This window comes from Vulpes lagopus, chromosome 4 (assembly GCF_018345385.1).
Source record: "Vulpes lagopus strain Blue_001 chromosome 4, ASM1834538v1, whole genome shotgun sequence".
NCBI lineage: Eukaryota > Metazoa > Chordata > Mammalia > Carnivora > Canidae > Vulpes > Vulpes lagopus.
Genome location: NC_054827.1, coordinates 53,236,283 through 53,248,973, shown reverse-complemented (window position 1 = coordinate 53,248,973; position 12,691 = coordinate 53,236,283). Strand labels below are relative to the sequence as shown.

General features: G+C 48.5%; 1 gene segment (V, D, J or C); it reads right to left on the bottom strand.

Annotated features, from left to right (window-relative positions):
• Nucleotides 1-1,458: 1,458 nt before the first annotated feature.
• On the bottom strand, nt 1,459-2,142 carry LOC121488747. The segment is given in 2 exon segments: nt 1,459-1,955; nt 2,055-2,142. Coding segments are annotated over 2 exon segments (576 nt in total).
• Nucleotides 2,143-12,691: the final 10,549 nt, after the last annotated feature.

The window sequence follows — 12,691 nt, the reverse complement described above, 5'->3', positions numbered from 1 at the left end:
TTGGGCCTATACTTTGTGTCAGGCAGTTTGTTTTATTTTTCTTGCATAATATTTCTGCAAGACACATGTTATCGGCCTTAGTTTACAAGTGGGAAAACCAAGCCAGATATTTTCCAGGTCACTGGTCCAAGGCAGGTCAGAATATGAATAGATGGAAACCTTGGAAGTCCTCTTCAGTAGGTAGCAACCCTGTGCAAATGACTGTATCAGGGCCAGTGTTTCTGGAAGGCACTTTTGGGTCAGTATTCCAGTTGTGCAGATGTCTCCCTCTACCAAAATGCAGGAGCGTAGCAATTAAGTCAGTGTGGCCTAGGTTTGAGTGCCAGTCCAATATCTGTGAGCTGGGCCCCCTTCAGCAAATGACCTACACTCTAGCCACTGGTATTTTCACCTGCAGTGTGGATAAATTGTCCTGTCTCATGTGGGTCTCAAGAAAATTAACTGAAATAATGCACTTAAGTACGTGCCACAGAGAAAAACGAGCAATAAATAAGTGAATTTTCTATAACTTCAAATAAAAGGAATAGGATTAAAACAGTGTGTGTTCGCCAATAGACTTGTACCTGCCACCTGTAAATGGCTATGCCACACATTTATGAGCTGTGGCTCTCTGCTGTTTTCTGCAGGGACTGGCCTGGGCAAGAAGTAGCAATTGCAGCTTTTCTGATAGAAAGTGCTAGACGTGTGAGCGAGCTGCAGCCTCCAAGGACCCTTCCTCCTCTAGAATTTCTTCTGGTTTAGAAGCACGATTCCCTGTATTAACTCCCATTCTGCTTGAGATTCCTGGAGGGCTCCTGTTTCCTTGGCTGAATCCTTTGATAGACTAGAAACCCCCTAATCACTTAGCTCCTGTATTGGGGGCTACACTGGCCCCATCCTAGTGGAACTATGATGGGACAAACACATTTTCTGGCTTGAAGCTAGTCCTAGGAGTGGGCAGGCAGTAGCTATAGAAACCCAACTCCACTGGGGTGCCTGGGTGGCTCAGGGGTTGAGCATTTGCCTTCTGCTCAAGGCATGATCCTAATCCAGGGATCCAAGTCCCATTGGGAGCCTGCTTCTCCCTCTGTCTGTCGCTGTCTCTCTCTGTGTATCTCATGAATAAATAAAATTTTAAAAAAAGGAAAGAAAAGAAACCCCCACACCATGATGTGAGCCCTCCCCACCACAGCCAGTACTGAAATGGAAGACAGTGGTCTGCTACATCTTACGGCCCAAGGCCCAGAAAACACCATGCAATTTTAAGGAAATGTTGGTTTCGGAGGCATGGAGACTTGGATTCGACTCCTGCCTCTGAGACTTTAAATATGAAATCTTTGGAAAGTCCATGAGCTACTGTTTCTTATCTGTAACATGGCATACTGAGAGCTTCCTCATCTGTAAAATGGACATGCTATGTCTATCTTGCATTACAGCTACACTTACACTCTAGCACAGCACAGGAGCTCTTGCCATCAGCTAGGGATTTCGAGAATATTCAGTGAATCTGGGGCCCACATGTTCAGGGGTGCTCTGGCTGAGCTCAGCAAGGCAGAGGGTTAGAAAAGAAACTAGATGCATCCCTGGAACTTGGCTAAGAACACCCCTTCCCCTCCCTCTTATATCCTCTGCTGGGACAGGAAAGTTTGAGTACAGAAAGCCAGTCACACCGCAGGGCTGTGCCAAGCTGCTGGCACAGAGATACAGGGCTGAGTCTCCCGCCTCCAGGGGGTTCATCTCCAGCAGGGAGCTGGCGTCACTGAACTGCTGTGCTGAGAATCGTGCGGGGACATCTCCTTTGTCTCTCTGCTCCTGTCTATAATACTCAAAGAGGAACTGGGGGCCCTGTCCCGGGGCCTGCTTGTACCAGCGCACAGTGTTGTGTCCAGAGACGAGATGGCATTCCAGAAGAGCCTTCCCCCCGCTGCCTTTGATTAGGTGTCTGGGGGTCTGGATGACTCCAGCACCCACTGGACCTGTGGAAGAAGGAGACAGCAGCTCATGACCTGGTCTAGGGAGGAATTTGAGATTCCAGCAGCATTTCAAGCGATGTCCCACCTGAGCTCAGGACTCACCTGTCCAGAGGAGACAGAGGGCCACACAGCAGAGCAGCTGGGTGCCCCAGGCAGACTCAGGCAGGACAGGGCCCGGCATCTTCCTACTCCGGGCTCTGGTCTCCTCTCTTATCTCTGTTTGGAGGGCTTGCCTGTGATGTCAGTGTTCTGACATCACTGTCCTTTTAGGCTCTTGCAGGCACCTTGCACTCCCTGAATAGGCTCAGCTGCTGCAGGCTGTCCTCCGTTCTGTCCAGCTGTCTGCTGGGCAGGTGTGGCTGGCCATGCCAGCTAGGCCAGGTAGGGTTGGGCCAGGGTCCCCCACAGCTTCTCTATTTTCCTCTGTGTTCCTCTCTCTGCCCCTGGCTGAAGCCTCCTCACACTTCAGGCTGCCCCACTGAAGCCTCCTCACACTGTTCCAAGAAAGGCCTTTGCAGCAAGAAAGGTGGAGTTCATGGCAAACACACCTGAGCATCAGTTAATGTGAGACTGTGATCGGCCCTTCATGGGCCAGCGCTGATTGATGGACAATCTCCTTGATGCCAGGACCAAGGAAGGCAAGCCTGCTTCTCCTTCACCCTCCCTGTCGCCCAGATGCTCGTCAACGGCCGCTCGGTGGACCCAAAGCGCCCTCAGGTGGCCCAAGCAGGCCAAGTACTGTCTACCTTGGGCACAAGGATCCACCAGGGCAGCACAGCTCTGGGTGACCTGATGTCCACCTGTGCCAAGCTCACTCTGTGCATGAACTCAGGTTCATGAGGGAACCATGAAGCAAACATTTTTCCAATAAAAGAATACATATTCTGAATCCCATTGATTAGTGTTCTAGGAAAGGGGATACCAGCCAGTCATTAGATGCCAGCTGCCACAGGGAGGGATAGGACTTTGGGCAAAGTGCTCCTTCCACCCTGAGGGATTGAATGCTGACCGTTCACCTCCCTCTGTGTGCTCCTATTTCGACCTCAGCTCAGCGTTTGCCTGGTCACATCTGTGCTTTGGGCACAGGACCCGTGGGGTGCGGGGTGAGGCAGTCACATTTATGTCCCCAAAGCTGTTTGAATTCACAGTTCAGAGCTACAAGGGATGAAACGGTGCCTCTGGTGGGTACTGATCTAAGCTGGGATCTTCTATTAATTCTGCGGCTGAAAAACAGAATTTCTTCTATCACTTCATTAATCTCCCTACTGCTTTTTGTCCCCGGCTCCTTATCTTGGTGCCTCTGGTGTTTCTAAGTGACTTCTAAAATAAATAAATGCTCCAAACCTCCCTTTGAGAAGGAGTCAGACCATGTCACCCTTATCATCCTGGTGGAAGGTGTACAGTAGAGATGGAGGTGGGGTGGGAACTGACCCTTGGGGCCCCTAAAAGGCTGCATTGAGACTAGACTGCTCCTTTGCATTCCTGGCATAACTTTCAAAGCCTTATCAGCCACACCCTCCTATAAGGAAAAATACTCCAATCCTCCCAAACCAAGATAAAATGCCCCCGAGCTGTGATGCAGGACAACTGGCCTGCTGCTGGCCCCTGGGAATCTCCCTGAGTGCTGAGTGATCCATCAGGGTGTCCCACCAAACATCCACTGTGGCCTTCATCGGCACCTCCAGCTTTCTCTCTTCCTCATCAAACATCACAAGGAAAAGGATAGTGAAGACGCTGACTTCACCTTCAATATAAATGTTCCCATTTTCCAACCATTTAAAAGGCAAACAGATCAGAATGAGCCTGGATTTTAATTAACATTGTTCTCCTCTACATCTTACATGCTTGAAGGGACCATTTCCTTGCCTTTCCCCCTTCCCTCATTTTAACAATCGCTTCTCACAGATTCCCCTTCCTCAGTTTATTCACATCTGTGTCTCTGCTGCCTCTTGTCAAAATGATTTTCTCAAAGGTCAGCTCTCTGGGGCCAGGCCACCAACCAACTGCCTTCTAGGATGTCTCTATGGCCAGTGTCATACTACCTTTACCTCCAGTGGTTACAGGACACACATAGACCCTTCTAGCTCTGGCGTCTGGTCTGACAACCTCTTCCTCCCAGTGACCTTCTGCTTCCTGCACCTTCCACACAGACATGAACAAACTGGCATTTATAGTCTGGCTCCACCATATATTAGTTCTGAGTCCATGCACAAGGCCATCAACCCTTCTGAAACTGAGCCTCCTTACCTGTACAGTGGTACATTGTATACTTCACAATGTGCTATGAGGAGTAACTGAGAGATTGCATAGTCCTAAGTGGGTGTAGGGAGTGCCCATCCCTTCCTCCTTCCCCATCAGGTCATGTAAAGGGGCATGGCTGGAGCTCCCAGACCTCCAAGACTGTGAGTGATGGAAGTGCCCTACTCATCCCCCAAGGAGCTGGAGTCTGGAGAATGTAGGAACACAAAGAGGCTGTCCAGTCATTTTGGGGAAGACCAGTCAGGAAAGGAATAACATAGTGATGATGGAGTATCAACGCACCTGTCACCACATTGTGCAATATGAAGCATCAAATAGGAGCAAGTGAGGTCTGCATCTACCAACCTGGACAAATAAAATGCAAAGCAGATTAAGTGGGAGAAGTATGTGTGCGGCAGTTAATGTGCACAGGGCATCCCAGTTTTTGCAGGTGTATTTGGGTGGACAGGTGTGCGTGAGTCCGGGGAAGAGAGCTGGTAGAAAATACACAAGAGTGTTAATATTGATAACCTACCTGAGACAGGGACGGACAGAAGTGTGTTTGGAGAGGGGAGAGGATTATTAATGTTTAACATGTTTTTTTTTTAAAGATTTTATTTATTTATTTGAGAGAGAGAGAGAGAGAGTACAGAGGGAGAGGGAGAATCAGACTGCCCGCTGAGCAGGGAGCCAACTCAGGGCTCGATCCCAAGACCCTGGGATCATGACCTGAGCCCAAGGCAGACAGTCAACCCATTAAGCCACCCAATCCTAACATGTTCTTTTATACATTATTGATTTTTTTTTTTTTTTACTACAAAACATAGCTTAACCACATGACAGCTTTAGGTTCAGACTCTTGATCAAATTGCAGGATGTGTGGCATCTTAAATGGGCAATGTCCAGAGAGGTGCAAGTCAAGGAACAATTATAAATGCCCCCCTTTTTCTTTAGTATGCCAAGAGGAAACGGTCACATAAAAGAGCACAAGCTCCCGGTGCACCTGACAGACCTCTCCCTGGTGAGGCGGGTGAGCAGTGAGGTCTGCACCTTTGATGTTGCTTTTACCTGGTGCTGTGAATTAACAGGGCTCTGTTCCTGACACTTTGGGGCAAGGGGAGTTCCTGCCTGACTCCTCAGTACAGAATGTGCTTTGAGTCCGCCCCTCATTTGAAAAGGAAGGAACACCTCTAGTGCCTGTATTTCCAAACTCAGCAAAAATAAGTTAATTTTCACAGGCTGGAGATGCCTTTTGTTTCTCATTCAAGCAGCCGCATGATTACAACGCAGCCCCACCGATTGTGAGGTTACCCCAAGGTTCGTCAACAGGTCACAGCCTGTTCTCCAATAAGTTCTTGGCCTATGAGTGGGAAGCGCCGCTGTCCCTAGGGAAGATGTTCTGACTTCTAGTCTTTGTAAGGTTTGACTCTTTGAAATAAGTAGTCTATTTCTGGTCTTCACTGCCTCAGGAGATGAAACTGCATTAGACTTTAAAGCATTGATGTGAATCATTCAGGCGAAACTTGGGTTTCGATCTGTCCTTGGGCCATTCTAGGCACACGTTTGTTTGATTATTTCCATCCTGAAGGACTCTCACCATCCTTCAAGGACTAAGACATGGCCTCTTTCTGTAAATGGAGCCCCTGATGTGGCCTCACCAGGTACCTGGGTGGTCTTCCTTCTGCTGTTGGCAGATGGGGATGGAAGACTCAACACCCCCCGCAGGACCGTTCTTTACAGTCTGGAGACTGACTGGGAGGCTTTCTAGTAAAGAGTCACACGGGGTTGTGCATGATGACAGCTGAATACTGTGAGCTTTGAGCACTTGGGGGTAAGGGGGTTGACCAGTAACCCTGCAAGCAGTGCTTCCCTGACGGGGTGCTGGTGAAGGGGAGATCTATGTTTTGTTGGGGAGGAGGAGGACACTCGTGGGGAATGAGAGGAGTGGAGGCCGGTGTGGCTGAGGCAGAAATGAGGGCACAGAAATGCAGAAGGACAGCCAGGAGCAGACAGGACAGGACAAAGGCTCGTGGCTGAGACAAAGGTGGCTTGGGGTAGAGGGACTCATCCAAGGCTAATGGGACTGGGAATCTAGACCTGTGGTGTCAGATCAGAGTGTCTCCTTTCAAACGGTCCTCCCTTTCTGAAAGCAGCCGGGTGAGCAGAATTGCTCTGCAAATCCAGAGCTGTGATAGCTCCCATGGCAGAGCCATGGGAGGGGCCTGAAGAGAAGGTTGGACTCCCATGCCCCATGCTGGGAAGTCTAGGAGAGGCCACTCTGGGGCAATGTCCTTCCTGCCTGGGGACAAGCCCACCTGTGTCTACTGTGGGTCTCTCTGTGCATCTACTGTGGGCCTCTCTGTGCAGGGGAGGTGACTATGGGGTACCGGCTGGAGCCAGAGGACACAGAGGTCAGGGACACAGTGTCAGACCAGAGGACAACATCTTTGGCTGTGACAGAAAGTCACAGGCCCATCAGGGATTTCTCCTTTGTGTGTGAGGTATTACATCAGCTTAGCCGGGTTTGGGGTCCTATCGACACCTATACATATGGCCATGGACAGCAGTCATGAGCATTTCAGTGTCCCCTTATGTCCTGTTCTTATTATCTTGGGATCTGGAGAGTTCCAGCATCCATGGCATCTGTGATCAAGAGAAGCCAAAGCTGGAGATAAGGTCCAAGAGGGAATCCGTCAAGGTTGACATAAAGTAAAGGCTTAGGATAGGGCTTGGTGTGCCCAGAAAAGGGCTTTGGAGGGTTCCCCTGCCTCAGGAGACAAAGGGTGGCACAGCAGAGGAGCCTGCTGGCCATGCAGAGTCAGGACAGAACAGGACATAGAGGGAGTGCTTCTCCAGCTTGGGTGTTGGGGAAGTAGGTCTTACCCTTGACTACGCTCCAAATCCAGTCATAGACCTTCACTCATATGGTGTCTGCTCCTGGCTGTCTTTTTTCTGTGAGGCAATAGCCCTACAAGGCCCTATAATGTTTGCCCTCCCTCTGTCTCTCCACCATCACCCTGCACAGTCTCCCCCGGCTCTCTCTGCCGCAGCCACACTCACGCACGTTCACTCATTTCCTTGTGCGTGCCGTGTTCTTTTCCTTGCTTGGAATCTTTTTTTATTCTGCCCCAAACATATGTCCCTTCTTCTTATTCCTAGATCTCTACTCCATTCCTCCCATGGAAAGATATTCCAGGTACATTTATTCTTTCTCGTGCAAAGGAAAATTTTAATTTTACTGGGATAAATTCAGGAAAATATTTTTAGGCATTCATCGAAGGGAGAGTTTTTTAGTTGAGACACAAAGAAAACTATCATTTCAGTTGCATTACATTAAACCCTCATATGGCAAAGCACACCGTAAAAATGAAAACGTAAGTCACAGACTGGGAAGAGACGTGAGGAATGTGTACAGATGACGATGAATCAGTGTGGAATTATATGTTCCTCACAGTTGCCATGGATGGTGCACGAACTTTCCACTGCCACCCAGCTGGACCGCAGGAGGGCCTGTGGTGCCCGGGGCCTCCGGCTACTGACCCCGACACCCAGGCTACTGGTGGGTGAAGGGCACATGGGGGAAGCCCAGACTTGAGAAACACAGACAAATTTGCTTCCCAGGTCTGCTTCTTCTAGACCACGAGACACGGGGGAAATGACCTGGTGTCTCTACGCCCTTTCAATCAACAAAGAGGATATAGGACTATTTGACCCGGCTGACTGTTGCAAAGCGTTAAAACATGCAATATATACAAAGAATCTAGCACACATGGAGGGCCAGTTGCCACTCCTGGTGTCACCCAGGACTTGACAGGCACAGGGTGATGCAGGCACAGACCTGGGAACACCCAGTGTGGGGACAGATGTGGAAACACCCACATCTGTGTGCCTGTGAGCCTGGCTTTTGCTAGCGGGTGGTGCTCTGAGCTCAGCAGGACAGGACATGTCTTTGAGACAACTGAAAACCTCCCCTTGCAGGAGAGAAACCTCCGTGGAAGCCTGCCCGCTCTCTCACTGTTAGAGCAAAGCAGGGAGGCTTGTGCACAGAACGCTGGTGGCCCTGCAGGGCTGTGCCAAGCTGCTGGCGCAGATAGGCAGCTGAGTCCGACGGCTCCAAGGAGATCACACGCAGCTCAGAGTCATAGTCACCGAACTGTTGCCCTGAGAATCGATCCGAGATGTTTCCTTTTGTTCTTTGTGTATGTTCATAAGAGGGCCTGACCCAGGGCCTGTTGACACCAAGATACACTGAAGTTCCCAGAGACCAGGGAACATCTGTGTTACTCGTTGTCCTCTTGCTTTGATCAGGTGTTGTGGAGTTTGGGTGACTCCAGCCTCCACTGGGCCTGGGGAATGCAGACATAAAATGAGCGTGGGAGAGAGCCTGAAGGCTGACCCAGAAGGTAAAGTGAAGGAGTCAGGAGTCAGCAGGCTCAGAAGATCCATGTTGTCCTTGCCCACAGGACTCACCTGCTCCCAGGAGACAAAGCAACAGCCAGCAGAGGAGCCCGGAGCCCCTGGCACGGCAGGGGTGGGCAGCACCGTGACTCTTGCACTCAGGGTTCTAGGTTCTAGTCCTCTTGGGTAAGAAATGAGCTCTCAGGTTCCCCTTTCCAGGCTGGAAGATTATTCTGCGGGGGCGCTGCCCTGTTGGCATCACCACACAGAGAGCGCCGCCCTGCACACCAGACTCCCCTCCCGGTCTGCAGTCAGAAGGGCTGGCTTGGGGCGAGGTCCAGGCCCACGCAGCTGCACTGATGTTTCCCTGAGGTCAGCCACCTCTGCTTCACCTGCACCCACCTCAACCAGGCTGCTCACTTACCTCCCCTGCTTGGGCTGGAGCTCGCCCACCAGTGCATCCCTGTTCCCCCTCCGCTTGCGTGTCCTCCAGTCCCCTCTCAGATGTTAGGTTCACACCAAATTTTGTCTTTACGTTTTCCTTTTCCCAGCAGCATTCCCCAGCCCCCGTCCTGAGTGGCTGGTGCTGTAGAGTTACCAAGATTCAATCCACCTGATGGGATCCAAAGGGGCCTGGGTTGCCTATAAATTACTACAGGCGCAGATTCCCCAGAAACTGTTCCAGGACTTTATTGGCCTACAGCACAGGCTTGGCCAGCTCAGGGTTTCCTGTCCTCAAGCCCAGCCCGGGTAAAATGTTCTGGAGAGTTTATGTCTACCCCTCCAGACCCACCCTGTCCTGAGAGGCTGACCTCACTGGGGGATATTAACTGGGGTCCTTTTTCCTCTATCTTGCAGTTGAATGTAGCTCATAGGAGAAATCACAGGAGAGAAGAGGCAAGGTTAGCAACTCTTCTGGTTTGCAAGATCTATTCCCTCGGTTCCCTTCTCGGGGCTACATTTCATAGTCCCTACTTTTCCCTGCCAAAGGCCACAGGACCAACGGGCAGCAGTGTCCCGTAGCTACAGCACCCAAGTGCCCAGGGACCCACACTTCTCATCCACCCAGGCCAGTTGTCTCAGGGAATAAGAGCCACTCACTTACGCCAGCCCTAGGATGCTTCTTCCTTTCCTGGCTTCCTGGCTTCCCTTACCCTGCACACCTGTGTGCTATAGACATAGCAAGGGAAAATGAGGCACAGGGACTGTATTTTGACTTAAAAAAAGGAACAAAAGCCCAAACATTCTGCAATTAGTGGTAACAGAAGTTCGAACATTCTGCAATTAGCAGTAACAAAAGCCCTAACAGTCTGCAATTAGCATTGCTGAGATAGTCAGCAGAAGTGTTGAGAAATATGAACGTGAAAATAAACAGTGTGACTTGGGGACAGAGAATGCAAAGAAGATACAGGAAGCACGACGGTACTCCTCACCTCCTGTCACCTAGTGAAGTTCAAGGCAGGGCAGTTTTTCACCTGCATGCTGGGCCACACAATGCTCCCTGCGGATCCTTCCTCGGGACCCTCACTCCGACTTCCCCAGTGGCCGTGTCCCTCACTGCCCGGGCAGCCACAATCTCCTTTGATTTCAGCGGCAAGAAGGGAAGCAGGCAAATGTTAAGGTGAGTGAGCAAAGTTTTAAATATTAGAAAGAATGTAAGTATTGGAAAACTAGCAGGAGCACTGACATCTCAAGGCAGGGATATAAAGGCAGGTGAGGTTAGCAACCACGGATTTACCATGATACCAGTTGGTGCAGGTGTATGGCTCATTCGGATGGCGCTCAGCTGTTGCCGTGAACAAGAGACGTCCATGCACTCCGTCTGGCTTGGTTTCTGTGATGTAAGGGCAACCTACAAAGATCGTGGTGGAAGAGTGAGGAAGGTTTGTAAAGTTGTGTCAAAAGGATGTAACATCATTGACTCTACCCTAGCGTGAGGTAATGACAGTTTGGAAGGACCCTGGGGAATAGGAAGAAAGGATCCTTACCAATGGAAAAGGTCAAGGAACGGGTGTAGTAGGATAAAAAGCTACTATCCTACTACTATCCTAGTTTTTCATCCTGCAGATGAAAAACTGCCCTGCCCCTACTATCTGGGGAGATAGTAGGATGATTAATTTGTGATTTTGGAGGTGGGACATTTTCAGCTAATGCCAAAGAGCAAGGAATGGGGCAGCCACAGGAGAGCAGAGCAAGAAATAGAAAGGAAAGACTCGTCTTGGGGGTAGGCAAACATGCTTTAGACAGGACGCAAAAGGCACAAGATGTAAAAGAATAAAGTGATAAATGAGACTTTGCAAACATGTGCAACTCTAGCTCATCCAAAGGCCACATAAGGAAAGCACAAGGGCAAGCCACCAAGGGAGGACAGACTCTGCATATTTAATGGTCCAAACACTCCTCCCTAGGCATAAAAATGTGTCCTACAAATCAATGGCATAAAGACAACCCATTTTTTTTTTTTTTAATGAACGGATTTAAAAGCAGGGCTTTTGCAAGAGAAAACAGGAAGATAGAAATGGCCAACAACAAACGTCGCCATCACGCAATAGTGAAATGCAAAGGAGAGCCCACTGCAGTCTCCACAGAATGGCTAACAATAATAAGACGGAGGTCACCAAATGTTGGTGAGAATGGGGAGCCAGGGGGACCCCGTCTCTCAGTATTGTAAATTGGCCACTTTGGAAAACTGTTCAACTGTTTCTAATGAAGTCAAACATGCATCTACCCTACGAATCAGCAATTTCACTTTTCTGCCTACATCTGAGGGAAATAAATGTCTTTACTCATGATTACTTGTACAAGAATGTCCCGAGATTACTTGTACAAGAATGTTCCGAGCAGCTTTATCCGTAATGGTTGAAAACTGGTACAACCCCAATATCCACCCGTGGGAGAATGGATAAATAAATCCCGATATATTTGTGCAGTGGAATATCACGCAGTCATCAGAAAGAATAAGCTACTGATAAACACAACAACTTGAGTACATTTCAAAAATATTCATTTTTGAGAGAAAGAAGTCAATTGAAAAAGAGCATTTACTATATGGTTTCATTTATATGAATGCCGAGCTCAGAACTGTCAAAAAGAAGAGTTTTTGGAAACCGTAGGGGTAGTGCACTTGAGGACGCAGACAGTAGCAAGGATGAAGACAGGGGAGAGCTCGGTGAGGTCTGTGAAAATTGAATACAAAAGGAGACCAGCTTTGAAAATCCAGACAAAACCCATCCGGTCAGACAAACGAAGCTTAATTTAGCTTATTTTGCAAGACCATCACAACCTCAGCCATTTCTTGTTTATTCCTCTGGAAATCATAAGCAAAAATTTCCCTGGAGTGATCTGAGGTAACCCTAGACCAACTAACTCCCTATTATTTAAGAAAATTCCAACATTCTCAGTTTTCTATAACTCAGGCATTTATGGGAAATCAGTCTCTCAGTCTTCACATATTGTTTCTCTGAGGGCACTTGCATGAGATTTTCCATTTTATGTCCTCCTGGTTCCATTTTAGATTGAAATCCTTTCACAACATGTTCAAGTATAGACAAAACTATGGTGATAAAAATCAAAAAAAGTGGTTAGCTCTGGGAAAGAAATTGATTGGAAATGCGCACAAGGAAACCTTCTTAGGTGATGGAAATGTTATTAATCTTGATTTTGGTCATGGCTGCACCAGTGTAGACATCTGTGAAAGTTTACCAAGCTGTACGTGTATCATGCATTTGAGTTATTTTACTATTAACTGTACTTTAATAAGGTGCTACTAAAACATATATAAGTGAATTCCCTAAAAGATGGAAAGCATACACAATTTTACGTTTGCATTCCACACAGTCCAATCTGGAAATGAATCACAAACAAATAAGAGAAGACAAGGACACTCACAGAGGTGAGATGCTGAGGATGTGAGGTGGTCCCTAAGACTGAAACATAAGCATCCAGGTTTGGCACCCAAATAAACTGAACTAAGAAGTTTACTAAAAAACAGCTGAGGATTAATGGCTGAGTTTTGTAGGTCAAATGATTTTTTAAAAAATCCTCCAATGCTTTCGACGTCATTACATGAATCCTGAACTCCTGTAAACTCCATGGTTTGGCAA